General features: G+C 43.9%; 1 protein-coding gene across 2 annotated transcripts; it reads right to left on the reverse strand.

The window, feature by feature from the left end:
- Positions 1-391: 391 nt before the first annotated feature.
- Positions 392-21,638, reverse strand: LOC307201440 (von Willebrand factor A domain-containing protein 5A-like). Of its 2 annotated transcripts, none has more exons than XM_079950659.1 (18): positions 21,496-21,638; positions 18,355-18,451; positions 17,977-18,179; positions 17,316-17,538; positions 16,345-16,517; positions 13,130-13,244; positions 11,613-11,794; positions 11,195-11,283; positions 10,481-10,625; positions 9,930-10,009; positions 9,736-9,850; positions 8,150-8,314; positions 7,889-7,992; positions 6,978-7,183; positions 4,925-5,080; positions 2,161-2,312; positions 1,520-1,643; positions 392-1,044 (listed from the first exon to the last, which is right to left on the reverse strand). In XM_079950659.1, exons 2-18 carry the CDS (start codon positions 18,392-18,394, stop codon positions 965-967), a joined length of 2,352 nt encoding a protein of 783 aa, XP_079806785.1. In that variant the 5' UTR covers positions 18,395-18,451; positions 21,496-21,638; the 3' UTR covers positions 392-964. The 2 variants fall into 2 exon arrangements, with proteins under 2 accessions (XP_079806785.1, XP_079806784.1); XM_079950658.1 differs by having other exon boundaries at positions 13,055-13,244.
- Between the last annotated feature and the right edge of the window lie 2,772 nt (positions 21,639-24,410).

The following is a 24,410-nucleotide window of genomic DNA, read 5'->3' on the forward strand; positions in this document are numbered from 1 at the left end:
CTCTGTCCTGCTGCTGGGAGCTAAGTAATGGTTTGGGGCTCAGCAGGTCATTCAAACATGCTGCTGTGAATTAAGCCATGGTTTAGGTCAGTGGGTTGTTCAAATGTGGCCCCATGGTTTGTCTTGCCCCAGACCAACCACAAGCTGTTAATCTAAGATTGATCTCAGTTTAGTAGCTCTTGGTTTGTTTGAAGAAGAGAGACTATGTGCTAGGGCTTGGACAACACACTAAGCCAAATCAGAACTCAGAACAGTGTAGCAGCAGCAGCAGCAGCAGGAGTGTAGCAGCCACAATTTCCTCTCCAGGAACTCTCACATTTCCACTTACATGTTGAAGAGAATTGTTGCTTCCACAGTGAATGACTTTCAGCACCCACCTATACAACATTCATTCTCTTTTTTTAAATTAATTTTTATTGAGTTTTCCATATTTATCATAATCACATTTTGTTACATACAACAATACCCTTAAACATTGCTCAAATGAGCACAGACTTCCTTCCCTCCCTCTTTCTGACTTCCGAACATCTTTATTAAATTCTTAGCATCTCTATAACCCCCTTTTTACTTTCTGACTTCCTATTAACATTTCATCTCATTATATGTAAATCAGGTCCTTATGTTCACATTACAAAACATTTCAGTATACAACATTCATTCTCAACACATCCGACCCTCTCCTCTGCTGTGTACCCTCTCCCCTTCTTAAGGCAAAAAGACCTTTAATTAATTAATACATTACATTATATTATATTACATTACATTAATGTAAGGCAGCTCCAGAGGAAGGAAACTCCAGTGCTTTTTGCAGCGAAGCTATGGCAGCATCAGAAGCAAGCACACAGCTTGGGACTGATGACACCCTAGTGGGAATACAGCTGGGTACACTTGGAGGGGGAAAAAAGAAGAGTGAAGCAGAAACTTCAGTTTTAAAAGGCACAGAGAGAAAATTGCAGAGAAAAACTCAGATTTCAAAAACGTCCGGGCTCACACCGCTTCCAAGCATTGCATTGCCGGCCTTTACACACTCAGCCAGCTGAGGCCCTGCAGACAAACAAATAAGCAGAGTTAGCTAGGATTTATCAGTGCCACTCACCTCACTGCAGCCTGTGCACAAGTAGCTTTCAAACAGGCCTGTTCTTTTTTCTCCATTCTATGCCCTCCCCATGATGGAAAAATGGGGACATCCACCTCTGAGTTGGAGATGAAGAGTGTGTGCCTTCTGCATTAGCATTTGTTTGGAGAAAATCTCTATGGCGGGAGCTAGGGAGTAGCAAGCTATGCTGCCCAGACTGGAGCTCTAGTGGTGGGGCAAGATTTTTTCTTTTTAGTGTGGATGCTAAATTCACAAGAAAGAGGATTGGGCTGGACCCAAGCAGGGATCAAATAAAAGTTTAAATGAAGCATTGGTTGGACTGGGGAACAGAAGTGCTGTCTCATCTTCAAGCTTCAGCCTCTCCATCATTCTTCCTCACACCATCCTAAGCCCACCCACATCCCACTGCCCACAACAACTCACCTGTGGTTGCATGGAGCCAGCTGAGAGCTTTAGCTTCCAGTAACTCCCACTCATCCTTCTGCTCCATGGCATTGATGTGGAGCCATAGGATGGCCAGCACTGTTGCCCATGCGTTTGGGGCCACCTGGTAGCGAGAATCAGGAGTCAAAAGAGAGACACATTGGACCCTGGTCACTCACTGGTCCTGCACATGCATGGCAATGCTTAAGCAAAATAAAACCATGGTTGAGTGTGACATGTTGGAACTATGGTTACAATTTAGCGACAACCCAGGTTATGAAGCCATGGTTTGAAGCAGGTTTGAAAACCATCGTTTACCTTACTGCTCATTCAAACATCATTTCTATGGAGGAAGCCATAGTTAAGGCAGTTTCTCCAACCTTTCTGCTTATAAAATGAGAAATAAGCCTCTCCTGCATCTCATTCTACATGATCTCTATAGAGGGGCTTTTGCCTGGCAATCTAAACCCTATGGCTTCATATGTATGTATATATGGCAGAAAATTATGGTTAGTGCTACCACATCCTCTTGTTATACGCCCCAAAATCATGGGTGGCCATTTATATCCACAGACATCCAGTCAGATTGCTGTTGCCACTCTGCTCCCAGTAGATGCCACTGGTTCTGCCACAAAACCTACCTGGGCAGGTGATTTGCTTGAGATCTCAGCCTCACTCAGGCCTAGGATGCTGGCCAGGTCAGAATCAAGTGGCCAGGAGCCATCAGCATTCTGCAGAGATACCAGGTTCAAGAAAGGAGATTCCTCTTTCTTGGGGGTGGGCTCAACGTCCTCTGCAAAAGAGCCATTAAAAATATGATCAACTTTAAGGCAGCTGGTTTCAAAGTGAGTCAGCTGAAAGCAATCTCCCTTGAACAGCTAATAAAGGACAAGGGAGCTCCATTGCACTCGGTACCCAGTTTGAAAGTTTTGTGAAACTCTCTGGCTGGAAGCAGAATGCTGGACCTTTCATCTGACACAGAAGTGTACTTCATATATTCTAAGGGCTTGATGGGTTGACCACTTGGGCAAGCATGCTTGCTGGAACAAGCACAGTTGCAGTATACTATGTTCTCATTATGTCCAGTTTCTATCAAAAGATGGGAGGAGGTATTCTGTACCAGCTGAAGCTTCTCAGCTCCTGTACAAAAGGCAGCCCCACACTGTGTAGAGAAGGCTTCAATCTCAAGGTTGCTGAGAAAAGCATGGATGGAACTTCCTTCATTGCACTGGCAGGACAAGTGCATTCCTTTCCATTAGTATACATAGGACAATAGCTGAGCCAATAGGCATATTGTTTCTGAGAGCTCATCCACACCTTGTTCTCCTTGCTGCTTTCCTCTGGGAAAACCCATGGCTTAGTACTGAATCAGAACAAATGGAAACTGAGTTTTCCATGGATTGCTGTTTGTTCCAACTTACCACTAGAGAGTGGGTTTTCTGGGGAAAAGTGGCAGAACTGTTGCCTTTGTAGGAAGCACAGGACAAGCAGAAAACCGCTCAGACTCATGTTTTCCAGGCAGGGGGCAAGCAGGAGTGTGGATGAGCACTGACTCTCCCTCCTAACTGGACACCTTATCACCACCTGGCAGAGAAGCCCTCATCCTGTGTTTAAGGAAATTCACCAACATTGACACTTCTGATATGTGGGTACATTCTTTCACCTTTGGTGGACATGACCAAGGATTAAGATTTTCTGGGAGATGATCTATAATGAAATGAAAAAGGTATTTAAATATACCTTTCTGAAGAAACCAGAGGCCTTTCTCCTGGGCATGGTCGGCCAATTGGTGCCAAAGAAGGATAGAACTTTCTTTATGTATGCTACAACAGCAGCAAGAATACTTACTGCAAAGTACTGGAAGACACAAGATCTACCCACCCGGGAAGAATGGCAGATGAAGGTGATGGACTACATGGAACTGGCGGAAATGACTGGCAGAATCCGAGACCAGGGAGAAGAGTCGGTGGAGGAAGATTGGAAGAAATTTAAAGACTATTTACAGAAACATTGTAAAATTAATGAATGTTAGAAGGATGTTGGAATGATGTTATGTGGTTTTAGCAGAAATGTTATAAAGGATTAGGAAAAAGTAAAGTTACATTATATTAAGGTAAATTACAGGACAAAAATTTGAAAAGATGGGAAGACACAAGATTTGCCCACCTTGGAAGAGTGGCAGATGCAAGTAACAGACTACATGGAAATGGCAGAAATGACTGGCAGAATCCGAGACCTGGGAGAAGAAGCGGTGGAAGAGGACTGGAAAAAGTTTAAAGACTATTTGCAGAAATACTGTAAGGTTTATGAATGCTAAAATGATGCGGGATTTAAAAATAATACGGCATTAGTGATACAGGTTTTAGAGCTATGTAAAAATGTAATTGAAAAAAGGTGAAAGACTAAAGTTATATTATGTCAAAAGTAAATAATACGTTAAAGGTGTTTAAACATAAGGAGGAAGGATTGGAGACATAATAGAATGATTTTAATAATCAGAAATGAGTTTTGAAAGAGGGTAAGGATTTGCTGTATCTGATTGGGTAAAGAGGAACACAAAAAAGGGAGGCGTGAGGAAGTCAGGAAAGAAAATTTTGTAAACATGAATTTAAAAGTCGGAATTTTTCATTTTTAATTTTTTCTCCTTGTTCTTTGATGGATGGAATTTCTTTGGAGTTTTTGTATTTTATTTTTTTTTTATTTTTTTTCTTAACTGTTATATTGTCTTATGTGACTGGTTTTGTTTTCCTTACTGTTGTGGTTGTTATGTTTTCTCTTTTCTGTAAATGCAAATAAATATATTTTTTTTAAATTTTTTTTTTGAAAAGATGGAAAGGATTTGCTGAAACAGATAATCGAACTAGAATACAAAAAAGGGAGGTGTGAGGTCAAGGAAATAAGCTAATGAAAGATAAGTTATGGGAAGATTCGCTGTATTTTTTTTGTTTTTTTTTAATGGATTTTATTTTTCTGTTTTTTCTTTCTTTTTCTCATTCTTGTTTTTTCCTTATTGTGATGCGTTGTTTTTGCTTAAAATTGTGTTTTTTACTTTTTCTTTCTGTAACCTTTAAAACTTTAATAAATATTATTTTTTTAAAAAAAGACACTTCTGATATGTGTTGCCACATATCCAGATTTTCCCGACTTTCAAGCGATTCCTGTCCAGTCACTGCTTTTGACGGCCAAATCCCTGCAATGTTCAGGAGAGGGGGCAGGGCTGGGTGCTCTTAGGCAAAAGCAAAGGGAAATGAGCCCGCGATCGACAGCCATCAACTGCAACCTCCTTGGGGTCGACCAGTCGATCCCGATCGATCTGTTGGACATCCCTGGTCTATTAGTTTGACACATGTTTCTAGTTTCCACTGTTTCCAGTATCTGCCCTGCATCCATTCCATGAGGACTGACCGCAAAGAGACTCATTATCTTCATCAGAAGCTCCATAGCAAGCAAGGCCAGGACTTGCCATACTGCACATCATAGCCATAGGTGCTGGTGCTGATCGTTTCATGCCAAATGCTTGCATCACAGCAGGTCCACCAAGTGCTGAACAGGAAAATAGATCTAGCAGAAAGAGAAAAGCCATAGCTCATATGATTTTTTTTGGTTGCTACCTTCCAGGATATAGCAAGTTTATTTGTAACCTTCCAGTCCTCCAATGAGCTCAGGGTTGTCTAGACCTTGACAGCAACTGCAATGAAAGCCCACCTCTCTTACAGCAAGTGTGCGGTGGGGAAGCTGGAAAAAGTTCCAAAAGAATTGTCTAGACTTCACAACAAAATATTTGTCGTCTATCTACTCCTATCTTTACATTGGCCTAGGAGCACACTCCTCCATCTCTTGAACATCCATATCTTACTATCTGCATTAAAATGTAAGGCTGTCACCATGCAGTCCCCATTAGAGGATTTGCAGTGCCTCATCACAATCCTGGATTTGCATGGAGTCAGGGTGGGGTAGGGGAACAAAGGAGAGGACAGGATAAGCAACACCAGTGGCTATTGCACAGGGGCGAGAAGGCATGAATACTAACAGGGGGAAAGTGGTTCCAAATAACAGAGGTTTGAGTATAGGAGGGATGGAGAATAACTGAAAGGAAAAATGTTATTTTAAACAATGGCAGAAGTTTGAGTAGCATGAAGGGGAGTAAGCTGCAGTTTAAAACAAGGTTTGAGTACAGTGAGAAGGGGCAGAAGGGAGAAGGGAAAGGCTCTGTTCTGTATAGCACCCATCTGTTATTTCTTCTTGTTAAAACTTAAAAAAATAAAACCCTCAGTGCTCCTCCATCCCTGCTTTACTCAAACATCTAAGGGAGGTATGAAGGGTGGTGGCCTTTTCAATGGTGGCCCCCTCATTTATTGAATGCTCTCCCCAGGGAGGCATAACTTGTTATGATATGGATGCAATGCAGCTGCAAACTGCTAGCTTGAAAACATCACATGATGGGAATGTTGGGACTGTCTGTGGGAAACAGGACAGTCAGTTCACAGGGCGATGCACCGGAATTAGCTCAGAGTGTAATAAGAGCTCTTCCTCTTGCTCTTGTACAGGAAGTGTTTGTCTCTCAACTGCTGGAGCTTGAAGAGAGCACTCATGTTTTCTGTAATGCTGGAAAGACAGAAATAAAACCATGTAAATACGTTTCTGTTCTTCTCCATTTCCCTGCCGGGAGAGCAGGAGGGAGGGTGTGTGTTCTTCCCACGTTTGGAAAGAATCGCCTATCATGACCTAGCTTGGATCTTGCTGGGGGAATGCAGCCAGGGAGGTCAACAGGAGACCAAGCCGGGTGCCTGGGAGTGTTGCCAGTTACTCCCGATATAGGCTTGATTTCCGACATAACTATCACTAGCTGTTTGTAGGTGCCAGAGAAAAACATTCTTATTCATTGAGGCCAATGGATCTTAATTTTAGTGAGGTGTGTGGTAGAGTTGGATGTGAATTTTTAGCTGTATTGTTCTTGTTTTTAAAGTTGCTTTGAGTTTCATGTTTGGAGAAAAACAGCTGATAAATAATGATAATAACGATGATAATTTTGTGTGCAAAATGCTAAACAACTGATGATTTGAAAGGGAACTGATTTGAAACTGATCACAGTACAGTGGTACCTCGGGTTAAGAACTTAATTCGTTCTGGAGGTCCGTTCTTAACCTGAAACTGTTCTTAACCTGAGGTACCACTTTAGCTAATGGGGCCTCCCGCTGCCGCCCTGCGATTTCTTTTCTCATCCTGAAGTACATCTTAACCTGAGGTACTATTTCTGGGTTAGCAGAGTCTGTAACCTGAAGCGTCTGTAACCCAAGGTACCACTGTATTTGAAATGAGTTCCCTGAAAGCACAATCAAATCAGCTCCTGGTCATCTGGACAAGTTCTGCTAGATGCCACTAAATAGATGTGATGACATTCAACTAAACTTTCCCTTAGTGACCAGGGCTATCCCACAATACATCTCCTTGAACTCACATGGATGGGGAACGTCTCGGCGGGTGAGGGGCCCTTGAAGTGGCTTGCCGAGCTCTGTGTTAATTCCCACATAGGCGGTCTGTGAACACACTACCCCTGAACTCAGGCTCGTCTCCAGAGCCAGGCGTTGTTTTTCCTTTTCCTTCTTCCCGACCCCCTCCAGTTCCTGCAGGAGGGCCTGAGCTGCCAGACGGTGAACAGGGAGCCTGCAGAGAGGGAAAACAGGGAGCATGGAGAGAAATGCTGGGACCATCTGGCATGCTGTAAACCCTTTAATATATTCTATAATCCAGATTTGCCAATGGACAGGGAAGACTTGATTTGGATGGCCAACTCGCTTGTGAATCAGAGGAGAGCATTCCACAAACTGGGGGCCACGGAAGAAAAGGTCTGTTCTCGTGTTGCCACCTTCTGGACCTCTCATGGAGGAGGCACATACAAAAAAGGTGTCAGAAGATAATCTCAGAGTCCAGGCCGGTTCATATGGAAAGCGGAGGTCCTTGAGGTATTGTGGTCCCGAACTGTTTAAAGCTTTATAGGTCAAAACCAGCACTTTGAATTGGGCCTGGGAAGTAAATTGGTAGCCAGTGCAGTAAGACCAGAATCGGTGTAATATGGTTAAACTGTCTTGCCATGGTGAATTCTGCACTAGCTGATTTTTAAAACTGTGTCTGTTTTAAAGTAAGGCTGTGAAATTTTCTTGGTTTTCTTGTTTTATCTTTTGTAAACTGCTTGGAGGGTTGCTGTTGTTTTTGTTTTTTACAATCAAGTAGTGTATAAATTAAACTAAGCAAGCAAACAAATAGTAAGATGAGAGCTTTCCAAGTCAGCCTGTAATTACACAAAGCACATCGTGTTTGTCAAAAGCTATGGAGTGGAGGGCAGAGGCAATATAATAGGAGAAGTCTTACCTGTCACTCTCCTGAGCCTGGAGTGAGAACTTCATTGTTTCTTTGAAAGTCTGGTCTTGGAACTGGTACTGAAGAACAACAGTCCCTTCATTGGAGCCTGAAGACTGGAGCAGAAGAGAAAGCATCAGAACTGGGAAAGGGCAAGAAGCCTTCGGAACAATACCTTCTGACATTAAAAACCACAAATAAAGTCAAGTTTTGGTATTCAGGATAGGAGAGAGGCATTCTTCAGTAGTTAAGGTCCTGGTGGTCATTGCTTACCTGATGCTGCCCACGGATCTGGGCATAAATGAGGCAGCGCTGCCCCTGGAAGATGACCTGTGGGCCTGACCCCACAAGCTCAGCCTTCAGACCAGGAGGCAAGTCCCAGCTCAGAGAGATCCTGGTCACGGCTGGCTGCAGGGCCTTCTTCAAAGACTGCAGGGCCTATGGGAAAGCAAGAATTTTGCAATGACATTAAGAGACTATAAAAGTTCCTGTTCAACTATCGCTTAAAAATAAGTTTCTATGTGAGATTGTTTTGAAACTGTGTGAACAGTGCTTGCAAAGGAGTCAGGAGAGGGGCTGGTGAAGATGCCATCTTGGTTTCTCCAAAAGCCACTGAACATAGAATAGAAACCCACTGGACAGACTCTGAGCAATGCAATGACCCTGCCACATAGGGGACGCTAAAAAAGAATGGAATTGATAAGGAGACAAGAGATGCTATGAGAAACCAATTTCTTTATTCCAGCAGAAACTATGGCATTGAGATGGTGCGATGGACAGGAATTGGGTCTACTTGTGACCCAACGACCAGTGTCAGTTGGGGAGTAGATCAGCCAATTGGGAGAGAGAAAGAATGGAATTTAAGTTTGAAACTGACAGTTACTGTCAGAACTGTCAGAAATTGCTCAGGCAGGGATTGCCTATGGGTTGGATAGGGACCTGGGTTTAGAGATTAGGGGCTTTCTGTCTGGGTGGGCAGAAGGGGTTTCTGGCTCTCTGAGCAGGCTCACGATAGGGCTTATCTGTTAGAGAGAACAGACTGCTTTCAGTAGCTTTCAGTTGAACCTTCTCTGCCCACAATCTATGTGATGGGCGGGGTATAAATAATAAAATTATTATTGTTGTTATTATGGAAAACAATGGCCATCCTAGAAATGATTACTCTGTCCAGTGACAGATTGAAAGTGTTAAGGCAGTTATTAATCATCTTTGAAACAAAGTATTGTACCTTGCAAAGGAACCCACTAAGCTACAACAACCCCTTTGCATAGAAACCACTAGGCCCTTCTACACTCGCCATTTTGTGGGTAGATTCAACAGCATACTGGCAGATTCAGGTTGCACAATTGTGGTTGATTTGTGTAACAAACTCACTTCCTCCCTAAATGATTGGATTTCTTGCAATAAGGAAAACAACAGGAAAACGCACTGGAAAGCGTGAAGTAGCAATGGCTTGATGCAACGGTCATCCAACCTCCCCATTAACAAAGCAGAAGGAAGGTTCAACCAAAAAGGAATCTGGAGGCAACCTATGTTGCTTTTTCACAATGTGTTTTCTAAATGTCCCATAAAGAAACTCCAGCTGTAACTCTAGCTGGGCACTGCTAGCTGTGTAAGGTTTCAACATGCAGTCTAGGAGGAGAGTAGAAGGCTGAGCAAATGATCAATCCAAGGGTGCAGCCCTTATGACAACGCCTTATGAATTTGGGCTTCATGGATGCTTTGCAGAAGTAAGGAAATGTGCTATTTTGGTGAGGAGGGGAGCTGGGATTCCATGCTCTGATGGCAGGGAGGGATCTAGCAGTGTCCCTGCCTGGTAAGGACAGGCGGAAGAGGAATGTGGAGATCCTGAGCCTCACCTTGGCCTGCATGCGCTCCTTGCCTGCGATGAATTCAGCACTGCCTCCGGCCGCACGGGCAATTCCTTTGATGAGGGCTGTGGAGGCCCCTTCGCCAATGCCAAAGGAGAAGCACCTGTCAGAGAAAGAGGAGGTGAACCTAGGGCCATGTGCAGAGAGCTGTGAGAAGCTGGTTTCCCTCTCCCTTGCCTTACCTGTGGGAGCTGCTGTGACGTCGAACTTCAGCAATGACCTCATCTGTATTAGACACCTCTCCATCCGTGAACACAAAGAGCTAGAGAGAGAGAGGGAGAGAGGACAGAGAGGTATCAGAACCTATCCTATTCCCCCTCTGAAGTCCATTTTCAGGGCCCGGCTGGATTCAAACCCTACATGTAAACAGGGAAAACCAGCCTCACTAACAGCGACCCCCTCCATAGTGCAGCTGACCCCAGTAGCGCACACCATCGGTGCCAATCAACTGCTTGCAATGAAACAATCAGGGGCTCCTGGTAGCTCCTATGTAGCTACATCTTATATGATGTCATATATGGGGCAGTTGGGCATGATATTGGGGGTGAAATGGCCTTGGGAGCCAAATTATGGCAATGCTGGGTGGAATGAGATGCACCGGTTGAGGGTTCCTTCACCCCTGCCATAAAGGAAACTTCTGAGATCAGGCGAAAGAAATCTCATTTCAGTAACTCTATTCCCAGGCCAGCCCTGAATACAGGAGAACAATGCCAATAACTACAGGACTCAATACCTGGCGAGGATACCCTTCTCGGCATGGCTGGCTGTAAATGGCCTGCAGCGGCTGCAGAATCTCTGTACCCCCCAGATCGGCTTGCAGCTCCTTCACCCGTTGGAGGGACTTGGACATGGTCTCCTGGGTGTATTCTACACTCTGCCTGTAGAGAGTTTCAGAGAGTCAAGGAGGCAAAGGACCTATTTTCTTCCCAAGCTCAGCCAGTTCCCCACCAGGCTTTTTTTTTTAACCTGCCACAACACTCCACGTTTCCACCAGAACCAGCTGTTTAAATGCTCCCCTAAAACTCACCCACTCAGATGCATACCCTTCCTCTCATCAGTCAGTAGTCAGACTGTGCTATGCCTCATCAAAGTTAGAGAAAAGCTATGTTTTCTGCAGCTAGCACAGAGGAAGAGAAACAGCAGGACTTGGAAGGCACACATGGGGAAGAGGAAGATTTGAGGTAGCCAGAGAGGACAGAATTTCTAGGGGTCCAGGATGTACTGCTTTGCAGATGAAGTTTAGAAGGCAGCTTGCGAAAACATCCCTTCTGGTTGGGAGAATCTTTTTCAATTCCTTGGTTAAATCTTTTGGGGTGCACATGTGCACACACATTGACATCAAAGGTCAAGTAATGTATCTAACACCCTGTTTTATTCTTTACCAGTGGCCAAACATATAAACAGGTGGAGAAGTCAGAAAGTAAAAGGTCTGTGACAGTACACTCACGGGTAGAAGGAGTCATAGGTGGATCCAAAGCCATAGATGTTGAAGTAACATCCCAGAGGGAGACTCTTCAGCAGGAGAATCAGGGTCTCCTAAAATAAGGTTAAAGATGAAGCTACGTGGATATCCTAACCCACCCTTTGCAAAGGGCTGGACTAGATGACCCTCAGGGTCCCTGCCAACTCTCCAATTCTATTTTTTTATATAATCTTTATTTATAGTTTTCAGTTATGTGAGTGTTTCTACAACTCATGAATTCCAAAACTTTAAACATTAAATCCCAGGAGACACTGTCAAATGCCAACTTCATAATTCTATTATAGGCCTTCCCACAAGGATCCACCCACCTCCAGGCTTCCATTACCCTGCCTTCTCCAAAGCACAGCACCATCCCTCCCTATGCATCCAAACACGTGGGTACCTTGGCACTCTGAATGCGCATAGGTGAATCAGGTGAATCAGAGCTATACTCGGTGTTGCACGCCATGCTGCCAGAGCGATCCAGTAGGAAGAGGAATTCTCCAGTTGCCTTCTGGCTTGGCTTTGGGGCAGGGACGCTGGGGTACAGAGTAAGCAGGAGAGCTGGGTCCCCCATCAGCGAGGCTGTGTTTCATTGGAAAACAGTAGATCCAATAGGTATTTGGCAATATCCCCTTTCTTTCTTTATATAATTTTTATTTGCATTTTTAATAAAGAAACAAAAAAACAACAACAAACACACACACACACCCTACATCCCCTTCCCTCCACCCACCAATTATACAACTTTCATATCAATCACAACATACAACTAAATACCTAGTGACTCCCTCTTCTACCCTTTTCCTGGTTTATTTACTATTCTACTAAATCATGTATTCCAAATTTTTAATCTTCAAATTTCTTTCTCTGTTAATTTCTATTAGCTCCTATTCTGCTAAAGGTAAAGGTACCCCTGCCCGTTCGGGCCAGTCTTGCCACACTCTAGGGTTGTGCGCTCATCTCACTCTATAGGCCGGGAGCCAGCGCTGTCCGCAGACACTTCCGGGTCATGTGGCCAGCGTGACAAGCTGCATCTGGTGAGCCAGCGCAGCACACAGAACGCCGTTTACCTTCCCGCTGGTAAGCGGTCCCTATTTATCTACTTGCACTTAATTGTGCTTTCGAACTGCTAGGTTGGCAGGCGCTGGGACCGAACGACGGGAGCACACCCCGCCGCGGGGATTCGAACCACCGACCATGCGATCGGCAAGTCCTAGACACTGAGGTTTTACCCCACAGCGCCACCCGCGTCCCTATTCTGCTGGATTTACTGGATTTATTTACTTGCTTATACTGCTTCTTAAAATATTCAATAAACATTTTCCAATCCTCCTTATTTATCATCCTTTTATCCTATCCTGTTCGTTATACCTGCAAATTCAGCATATTCAAGCATTTTAATCTGCCACTCTTTCCTAGTGGGTACCGTACTCGTTCTCCACCTTTGTAACAATAAGATTCTAGTCGCAGTGGTGGCATACTGTAATAAATTCTTTTGTTTTTTAGGGACTTCTGTTGTTACCATTCTCAAGAGGAATGTCTCAGGCTTTTTAGGGAAGGTGGTTTTTTTTTTAATACCTTACTTAATTAATTGTAAATTACTTCCCAGAATTCCATGATTACTTTATAGGACAACCACATGTGGAAAAAAGATCCCTCTACTTCATTGTGTTTACAACATTTGCCTTTTTCTTTTTTAAACATTTTTGCTAGTTTGGCAGGTGAGAAGTACCATCTATGGGTCATTTTTGCCGTATTTTCTTTTAATGCTTATCACGCCGTACAGCTCATATTTACTGTCCATAAATTCTCCCATAGAACATAATTAATATTATGACTCACATCCAGTCCTTTCACCTCTCAGCACCCTTTTGAGTTTCTGCCCCCATGTCCTCTGTTGCTTTAGGCTTTGCTCACCTGGGGCAGCCCCAGGCTTCCCAGCTTCTAGGAGGGCGCTGGGCTTGTGAACATCCTCATAATATATCAACAGCTCCACATCTCTGTCAAATTGGTGCCCTTCAGCCAAGGAGACCTTTGGGGTGGCAAAAAGAAGCAGAGCTTGAATGCTGGACAGAGTTTAAACCACCCACCTCTAAAGAGCTCTCACATATATTTATGTGTGCAACACATTTTAAAATATTGTTACCAATTGAGATCTTTAATTCTAAAATAGTGTGTCTTGAGAGATCACTGAGATTACAATAATCTATTAAAGAACAGATGGTGGAATAAGTATTGGGTAGAGACAGCTGCCTGCTTTTACTCATGCAGGGAAAGCTCTTGTTTCCTTTCCTTTCAAATCTTCCTCTCAATGTTGGTTTCAAAGAGACCATTCAGTGACTCCCACTACAGACACAGAGTAAAAAAAACCTTTCCCATCCTAAGGGGGATTCGGGGACTTCTTGTTTTTGGTGAGTTTGGCTCTTCAGGTCGACAGTGAAGGCCAGAACCTAGGCTAAAGAGGAAGACCAACTTGTGAGGAAGTGGGGAATACAGAAGGATGTATTCCTTCAAGCTTGGGAGACAACATGGGAGTAGCAGACCAGGCAAAAGTGGCCAAGGCAGCCATTGTCAACTTCTCTTTGTACATTAGGCACCAAAGCTAGAGATCTCACAATATATATGCACGTATGTGTGCACAAAGATGTATCCATCACAAACTTAAGTAAGATTAAGTTTGTAAAGTAGAACTAGAAAAAAGTAATATATTAAGAATATTAAGGATGAAACACCAAAGACGCAATGTTAATAAGAACTCAAAGATTAAGGGATGATGAGTATTGGGGGAGGGAATTATTATTATTAATTAGTATTATTAATAATACGGGTGTATTATTTGTTTTCTTTGTATTGTTATTATTTTGTATTTTGCATTTTTGATTGATCAGTGTACTGTATATCTTTGGAATTACACACACACACACACACACACACACACACACACAGATGTATCCATCACAGTTCAAGGGCATAGTTCAGCCAGGCAAAAGCACACAAAATGGGCACCAAACTGCAGTTCCCAGTCCACTTTCAAAGCTTGAAACATGGGTTGTGGTGGAAGATGCCTGCAGCTTGTGTTCTTAAGCCACAGGAATGTACTTAAGGATCAGGCCTTCTCTTCCCCTTTTATTTGCACTGTAAGGCTTGTGTTTCATCCCTTGGTTACACTACAGTGAAGTGTGCTTATGCATATAGCAAGTTAACGCTTGCATCCACTGAGGTTATCACCCCATGACCCACGAGTAAGGGTGGGTGGGGATTTCTGCTTAAAGACAAGTGGCCAGACTTACTGAGCTAGCCTTGTCACATGATGATGAAAGAAAGGGCTATACTGACCCCACCATAGCATGGCCCACCTGATCCAGATCTCCTCATCCTGCCCTCAAGAGCACCAATCCATGTTATGTATTTTCATGTTTTTATTCATTAAAATTCTATCCTACCCTTTCCCCCAAAAGGAGCTGAGGGCGTGAAATGAAGCAACAATGCAATATTAGAAAAATAAAGAACACTTAAAAGCATTAACAGCATCTAAAAACAGTTATATATCCCCGTAGCAAGCAACCCTAAATGTTAATCGCAAGGAAGACTTGATGCACCTCACCAGAGAGGAAATTCCATAAATGGGGAACCACCACCCAAAACACTTTGTCATGGGTCAGGGCCAACCAGGCAGTACTCAGTGATGACGTCACCAACAGGGCCGACAGCAGCGCCTGAGGTAGTCCATATTGGGCAAGATGCTCTTTTAGGTACATGGGTCCTAAGCTGTGAAGAACTTTGTATGCTAATACTGACACTTTGAATTAGGCTTGGGGGCTCACTGGCAGTCAGTGACTCACACATTATTATTAAAAGGTGCACTTATAGTACATATATTCAGATTATAGGTTCATCATGAGCTCATTCAGGATTCAAGGCTGCACCAGACACGGCATTATATACATTGTTTAAAAATAAAACCAGCCATGTAAGGCCAAAGAAAGAGCCAGTGGTGTCGAAGGAAAGTCATATTCAGACAAACAAAAACAATACTGTTTCCTGCCAAATGGTGGACTCAGTCAGAATTGCCCCCTGCCCACAGCTCCCACCTCACAAACTGCAAGGATGGGGAGCAAGATTCCAAACAGGGCTTGTAGTGGTGTGGCAAGGCCACCTGAAGAAGGTATAACAGGTATACCATTGTGCCTCCTATGCTACCATGTCCCTTAATAATGCTTAATGTTAATGCTAAGAGTGCCCAAATGCTAATAATCAAATGCTGTGTCTCTCTCTTGCTGCTGTGCTTGCAGAAAGCAGAAAGCTGCATTTGCAATCTGTAAAAAAAAAAACATCTTGCTGCTGTGCTTGCAGAAAGCAGAAAGCTGCATTTGCAATCTGTAAAAAAACATTCCTTGAGCTCATGCAATGGTCACCATGACCTGACAAAGCAGGATGTCCAAAGTTGGATACTTTCCATTTTACGCAGATTACTGATAACAAAAGGGGGGATTTTGGCTTTGCCTGCCAAAAGGGAATTTTTTAGCTTGCTTGCTGATAATAAGGTAGAAGCAATTAGTAATATCCTGAGTACATATATGGAAAAAGCAGAATGATCTTTAAATGGATCTTTAAAAGCAGTGATCTTTAAATGGACATAGGAGGATTTAGGAAGGGTTGTGTCCAAGCTCATAGGTTTGATTTTGCTGCAATTTATGAACATGTAATGCTTAATGCTGTTTGGAAAAAGGTATATAAACCCAAAGCCCCAGAGCTCCACACCCAGTCTTTGGAAACCATTCAGCTGGGTATTATTGCTGCCAGCAATAAAACTTTCCTTTCTTTTTCTCCACTGCTGTGTCTGTGATTTTTGAGCACACCTTGAAGGTATCAGGTATTCATTTAACCCTTGATAACAGTTGTTTCAAGAGTCAAACGCTCCCCTTCCCAAGCCATGGCCCCAATCCAGCTTACTCTTCCCTTTCCTGATATCTGTTTACAAAAGAAAACCTGTCGTGAGAGGCTACGTATGTACAATGGCACATCTATGTCAGCCATTAGACCTAATCACAGATTTCGTGTACAGTTTCCAGTGGAGAATGAAAGGGAACAAATACACCCCTTTTCAGAAGCTGTTCTATTCACTATCGCACCTGGGCAATCGTACGGTCTTCTGCCCTGTAGCACAAGGGCTCAAGGGTGCATTTGGACTCCACACGGTTGATGCCATAAGGCGACTCCAGCGTAGCACTGAGGCTGAGGGTGTAAGGAAGCGTCCCCTTGGGCACTCGTGGTATGCTCTTGGTGACATTGCCCCCTTCTGAACCTGCAGACAAGAGAACGAGAGTGTCATGGGTTATGGAACACAGTGGTCAAGCTCTCATGAGGAAAATGTTGCAAAAACAACATTAGCTACCATTACATGATATGGTGCTATAGCACACAAGGGAGGAAGAATTAGGCTGCTAGAAGTGTCACCATGAAGTGGGAACACAGCTGGGATAAGAGTGACACTACACTTTGGCTTAGTCTACATATGCAGCAGAATGAAGACTCAGAATCCTGAGAGTACTGTATAATTTCAGGCAGCCAATCTGAATGTTCTTCCCATTTATTTATTTATTTATCCATCCATCCATTATAATTTTTAAGCGGCTTGTACATGAAAGAGAAAGGTTGGCAGATAAAGCCCAGCTGGGGATGAAGTACAAATTTTACTATATAGTCAAAGACCTGGTAAAACAACTTAAAACACTGAAATCATGCAGCTTCTAAAACACAGTGCTAAAATATATGGTGACCTCTATAAACCATGCCACAAGTAATTGTAACAAAACACATTCATGGGTCTTTACAGCAGGAAAGAGGAATCTAGCACGTTTCTGTTATTATTTTGTTTGTGTCAGCCAATAAGGAGGTCAAACCCAATTCAAAGGTCTTTCCTGGGTAATTTGGTAGGATGGGAGTAAAAAATAACTCGTCTCATCCTTATATAAGTTGCATACAAAGGAGCATATTAGTATTCCCAATGTTCCAAATCCACAGAGCTTAGGTATAACAAAACAGCATTGCAAGAGGCTTGTATGTGGGGCTAGTTAGTGTGTTTGGGGGTGCAGGAGCTTACCCTGAGGTGCATAGCGGGGGTTGAGGACAGCGGGAAGGACAAAGCGGATGGCCCCATCGGGCTCCGGAGCCAAGGCCTGGACGTAGGAGAGCTTCAGCGTGGCCTCCCCATCGGGAGGGAGGTTACCCAGGCTGCAGGTGAAAATGTCACTGGTGTTTTCTTCTCTTTCAAGCAGGAAAGCCTGCCGGCCTTCACTCAAGGCATCCTCATATTCCTGTTCTGCCTGCATTGGGTGGTGAAGAGAAGAGAAGAACATCAGGAGTGAGGAAGGCAGGGACACAAGCAGGTGTGGTCCCAAGAAAGGATTCCCATTTAAAAACAGCTGTCAACCAATTGGTTACCTACCAGTGAAGCTTCCATGCTTTTGTAACTTTACCTTGTGAAAGTAAATTATAAGCACTGTAGTATCTACACTGTGACTTTAGAATTCATGCATTAGGTTAAAATTACACCAAGCTGCAGCAGAAGAGGCCAGGAAGCCAGGCTCCTTACTACAGCAACTGGATGTTGTTAGGCACTCTTTCTTTTAAGCACAACATGTGAGTTTCTTGACACAAAATCTGCTTGTAGGCACAGAGCCCTATTTAGGGAAGTCTCCGCCTCCCTTCTCAAACTGGCCACCCAATGCCAAAGGCCCTGATTCTCCTCAGACCTTCCATACCTGTTTCTTCTCTCGGATCTGGGCCTCAATCCGCGTCCCACCAATCAGGCCCTCGAAGGCATACACGGCAGCTTCATCATCCAGAGGGAAGACAAACACCACCTCCACTGGAGACTTCTCCTCATTGTGGTAGCGAAGCTCAGACACCACGTCAGCCACAAAGCCTCGGACCACCACATCCACAGAGATGCTCTTCAAGGGCACTGGGGCAAGGAGAGAACAAGGAAGGCTCAATGTCTGGCCCTGTGTACACTTTGGAGAAACCCTTTCCAGTCATCTTGGCTCCCACTGCCAGGCCAGCCAGTTATTTAGGATACCTGGACCTACATCATCACATACCCTAAACTAGAAAGCTGTATATTGTCAATTTAGACTTACCAGGTTCCTCAGACTTTGTGATAAGGCCACAGATAATCATGACTGATGACGATGATGATCTTTGTGGAAGAATTGGTTTCCCAACAATTCAGTGCAACTGTAGAAAACAAAGAATTTTTGGCTAAAGCGACGGAGAGTTCAAGTGAGCGAAGCTGACCCTCTATCAGAAAATTGCTGGGTTTAATTAGGAAAAAAGGATTAATAAGCAATGAAGATATGAAAGAATACAGGTTGCCAAGGTTAAAGAGCGGGTGGGAGTTGAGTGTTTATCCCGAGGAACTAAAGACGGAAAGAGTTCAAGTGAGCGAATTGGACCCTCTTATTATTTCAATATGGCCATTTTTATACTGTACCAGCAGAAAATATCTCAAAAATTGTACGGAAACTTAAAACATTATAATCCTGTTGGATGAAAGAGAATGCTGTATACAATTCTGGGAAAAAATGGTAAAAATGTTTAGCTTTTAGTGGTACACAAATAAGCAAAGGCTTTCGTTGTGAATTCATTACTTGGGAATAAGCACTCTTGTTGGTTCTTGCAAACACTATCATCATCTGTCCTAACACTAATCATGTTTCTCAAGACTCTGGTCCTTATGTAGCCAAAATGGGAGCCTCTGTGCTCAAAAGGGAGGTGTCAACAGATGCAAGGGAAGCTCAAGGTTTGCAGAAGTTCAAAACACCAAGCTTTTTAGAGGAGAGAGTGCTTGGGGGAAAGACTCTCCCCTTCCACCCAATAAAGACTTGAGTGGCTATCAATCCTGTAAGAGGACTCAGTTCCAACCAGTTAGCCAGGATCAGCATTCTATACTCTATAACATTTTACAGCCAATTTCACTTACAGATTGCAGGCCACATTTTATGCAATGTGCATCTCAATTCTCATTTAAAGGTAAAGGACCCCTGACAGTTAAGTCTAGTCGCGAATGACTCTGGGGTTGCAGTGCTCATCTCGCTTTACTGGCCGAGGGAGCCGGCGTACAGCTTCTGTTGGAAAAATGTCCTGGGAAGGCTGCCAACTTCCCAAGTCTTCGGAGCGTCTCTCCAGTGGTCCTCTATGGTTGTAAATCTTCTTCAGTCCAGAGAGACTGGTAATAAGCAACCCTTCTCTCCTGAAAAGAGCACACCAGTCTTCTGGCATATCATAGCAGAAGAAAGACTCAATCGTAGTTCTAAAACTACTTTATTTACAGTCTTATATACAGAGACTCCATCAGTATGTCTGTGCTCTCTGAACACCAGTACAGAACCTATGACACACACAGAAGTGAAACCAACCTCCAATAGTACTCAGGAAGGAAGAAAGATATAATACAGACTTCCTTTCTCACGTTCTCTTAAGACACTCACATGATGTATACAATCATAGTACCACTTGCTGAAGCAGCTCGGATAGATAAAAATCCTAACAGCTTCCAGATCATGTGGCCAGCATGACTAAGCCGCTTCTGGTAAATCACAGCAGTGCACGGGAACGCCGTTTACCTTCCCGCCGGAGTGGTACCTATTTATCTACTTGCACTTTTATGTGCTTTTCAACTGCTAGGTTGGCAGGAGCAGGGACAGAGCAATGGGAGCTCACCCCATCACGGAGATTCGAACCACCGACCTTCTGATCAGCAAGCCCTAGGCTCAGTGGTTTAGACACAGCGCCACCCACATTCTCATTTACCTCTCTTTAAACACATGACTGTGAGTCTAGGGAAGGTTAAAGGACCTCAAGGGGTTACAGTGAGATTCTGTGTTTATTGAGATTTCTTGCCTGCTCTCTGGAGGGGCCAGTAGCATTAGCACTGGATTATAGCGAGTGTTGGGAAATGCCTTCCAATTTCCACTGCACAAGGAAAGGTAGGGCTTGGGGTCAGCTACGGAACAATGCAAATCACTAATCCAAATAACTACTCCATAATGCAAAACCACAGGCACACCTCATGACTACTGAGTCACCCTTGAGATCAATACGACAGAATTAACTGTTCCATAGAAGAGCTAGTTCAAAAGTGTTTAGGTTCCTGGGTGGAGCTGCAACAAACAATCCCCACCCTTAGTCAAGATGTGCTATTGCCCAGGCAAGGTACTGTGGCACCTAAAGGAGAAAACCGTATAAGCAGAAATTGGTGCAGCTGCAGTCTCTCCCTGGCCATTTTTTTTTTTAAAGCTAACAACTTGCTGCTTTTCTATGGCACACAAATCCAGCTGCCTGAGGTGCCTGCCTCACTCTGCCTAAAGGTAGGGCCACTCTGCAACTCCCACCCCCCCAGCCACTGCAGGGCATAGGTGTCTAACCCTGGTTGTACCACAGGGAAAACATCCACAAGCTCAGGAGAGGAAGAAGAGGCCATGAAGAACTTCTGAAGTTCTGAAGTCTCACTAGACTACATCACAGTCCCAAAACATCTCTTCACAGCAGCAGCAACACAGAATGCACCTCTGAGCACATGCAGTGCGCCCGTTGGTGAAACCAGCTTTCTTAGGCTCCAGAATTAGGACGCAGAGTTTTAGGATGAGATTTCCAGGGTTCTAGGCAGAGTTGTCCACACACGCTACACTTAGAAAATAAAACAGGAGGAGAGAGATCAGACCTACCAACCACATTCTCAATACAGTGGTACCTTGGGTTAAGTACTTAATTCGTTCCAGAGGTCCATACTTAACCTGAAACTGTTCTTAACCTTTAGCTAATGGGGCCTCCTCCTGCGGCTGCGCCGCCGGAGCACGATTTCTGTTCTCATCCTGAAGCAAAGTTCTTAACCTGAAGCACTATTTCCGGGTTAGCGGAGTCTGTAACCTGAAGCGTATGTAACCTGAAGCGTATGTAACCCGAGGTACCACTGTATTGCAGGAAGGGAGATTCCTAGTCAATCGCTGGCTGTAATAAGGCAAAAAGGCTCAAGAAGCAGTAAATATATGATAGAATATTGATCGCCAGGGTTAAAGAGCGGGTGAGTGGTGAGTGTTTATTCGGAGGGAACAAAGATGCGGGAAGGGGGATGCAAAAGGGGATTTGAGTCCCAAACAGATCCAGACGCAAATACTTAAGGTAACGGGGATCCAGATAATCTAGTCGGGGCTGAATTTTTGTTTACATGAAAGAGAGAGCGATGCTATGAGGAAATCAAACGCAGTAAATCATTTTCTTACCTCAAAGCGCCAGCAGACCTCGATCGACGTCCTTCCTCCTCGACTTGCTCTGCAAACAGCCGAGCTAAACCGAAAGTAAACCTTTCTGAGCTGAATGCAGAGGGACTTCCCGTTACTCCCTCCCCCGGCCAGGGAGTGTCCACAAATTCCTTACTAGATACTGGTGCGAATTTTTCCATTCCATCTTTAGGCCATTAATCTTAAAGTCATGGTGTCCTCTTGTTTTTGTTGTAAACATGAGCCCTGTCCTTTCTAGGTTCTCCATCGGTAGGAGAAAATAACAGAGGCCAACCAGAGAATATTGAGAAGCAAAGCAGCTAGTAAGCCTGATCTTTATTAAAGCTGTTGCAACAGGGTGCTCCTCCCATACGCAGGAGAGAGGAGGAGGACTTGCAATATTAGAACGTGGATTAAAGATGGTGTCACTAGAGGAAGTATCGTTTGAGCTCTGTCTCAGTTGTGTGGTTTTTATTAGTTTTCACTAGTTTTATCAGCTTTTTATTAGCTTTTATCAGTTCTAGTATTTTATCGCTCTGTATCTTTTTCTTAATTATTATAATCACAAGTTTAAGCTAAACGTTTTAGAGAAAGCCCTGGAAAGTCTCGGAGAAAGCCTTAATTAGCTCCAGCTCGACTCAATCTACCAACTACTTATCCGCCGGAGAGGAGATCAAATGCCCTAATCGTGGAAGGACACCGAGTTTCCTGATTCACAGCTGAAAATAGTAGCAGCTGCATCTCCATGAAAATGTCTAGGAAAAAGAAGTGATCAGCTTCACAAAGTGAGTCCATAGCAGAAGTGCAAGCAGAGCAAACTGGATGATTTCGTAAGAGCCCAGAATCCAGAACCTACCACAACAAACAGAGTTCATTCGCAGGTATGTGGGGATGCTTAATGGGTGGAGACCACCCAGGGGAGAACGCTGAGATGAGTGCCCATGAACCATAGGAGCGCCCATGAACCATAGGGCACCACTCTATGTGGAAATACTCGCGAACCACTGCCTGCTGACTGCAAGAACAGTGGAGGAAATTAACACCAAACTAGAAAAGGTAACATCACTCAAGGCTGAGTTGGTGCTTTTGGCGGCCAGAAATAGCACCCTCAATACTAAAGAGACTGACCATAGTGTTGCCCTCCAAGACCACTGTGCACAGGGGTGTAACCGGTCTGGATCCGACAACCGAGAGACTACTAATAGCAAAAGTAACAAAAGTGAAAGTAGGGACTGGATCCTACAAAACACCCAAGTAGCTCTCAATATACAGTATATCCTTTCAACGGTATGCTGCCTTACTGGAAATCAATCGCTAGTGTGAAGAGAAACCTTAAGCTTTTACTAAATATCCAGTGCGACAATCTGATTGTGATAAACCTGCTTTGCACGGACTTCCAACACACCAGACTAATGCTGACCTTTTCCGACTCGACTACTCCTAAAAAGCTTCTGAAATATAGGGCCCTCTTAAAGGACTATAATATTGAGTTGAGGCGAGTTTTTAAAAACACAGAACGAAAACAACTACTGCCAAATTTGCTGTATTGCCAGACTGACCCCAGGCAATCAATGCCCCAGGCAATCAATGCCCCACTTTGGTTCATTCGGCAGGGCTGTTAAGGATGGATATGCGTGATGCACCCAGCTGTAACACTCCCTTGGAGAGGAAAACTTTAGAGCAAAAAGGCCAGTTACATAAAGAATGCCAGCCCAATCTAGATAAGTCAAAGACAGGATACTCCAGTAGCCCCTTGTTTGATCTCAAAATTCACCATCCATTACCCCGGCTGGAACCCAATCAGCCATTTCCAAGTGACGCTCCTCCCAAGCGAAATGCGACACACAGACAAACAGAGACAGATCTAATTGTCTTCGATGAAGACCCCCCCCCCCCAATTGCCTTAGCAAATGACACCAGGGTCCACGGATTAATAACCGGCACCCCAAGGGTAGTGGAGGAAGTACATCAGGAACCGTCCAGGGCTTCAAGTGATAGCCAACCTTCTGACATGCACCTAGATGGATTTTATGCCATGGCTGGGAACCTGGTGCAAAATTCTTCTCTGCAGTTGTAATCGTGCAATGTGGCAGGGTGGTTTTTCTAAGCCCTTATATAGACTTTTGAATTGCCCGCCCTGGAGTCCGAGAGTCAAGACCACCCCCAGAAACATACATACATACATCACAGAAGGGGTGTAGCCCAAGACCACCCCCCAATACATCATGCGTACATCAGAGAAGGGGAGGACTACAACAGAAATCTGAGTGCGTTGTTTTTATCCTGTCTGCCAGGTTATGATAACTACTGTACTCAGTTACTGAATCCAGCTCACAGGTCACAGGCTCATCCTATTCATATCTTAACTGTGCCCTTGAGACAGGATTTGTGAGCAAAGAGACAATGGAGAGGCTCCCCATTTCCTTTGACCTTGCAGAGAAATATTTGAGGTCAATTTGGAAGAGACAAATGTTTTCAGGACATTGTCTGTGAGTCTCAAGACATGTGGTCTATACATTTATGTATGTGCTTGCTTGGTACATTTATGAACATCTATTTTATATTTATAAGACCTTAAAATTCTTATAACATTTTCATAAACACTGTTGGAACACTTGATGACCCCACTGGCCATCTATTTTATGTGATTCCCAGGAAACCAAATTTAATATGGGTCTAGCAGAGAAATACGTGGCTAGTGTTTTCCTAGTCCTACCATTCTTGAGATTATCATTTGAGCATGTAGGCAGTGTTGGTGGCCAAGCTATTTTGATTGCTGGGCAAGGCTAACTACTTTTTAAAAGATGTGACTATAATATTTAAAATAATGTGCCGTATATATATACACACAACCTCCAACTCTGTAATCCATTTCATATATATATTTATTCAAAATTGAACCAAGTGACACCCAAGAA

This window comes from Podarcis cretensis, assembly GCF_951804945.1.
Source record: "Podarcis cretensis genome assembly, chromosome: 13".
Taxonomy (NCBI): Eukaryota; Metazoa; Chordata; class Lepidosauria; order Squamata; family Lacertidae; genus Podarcis; species Podarcis cretensis.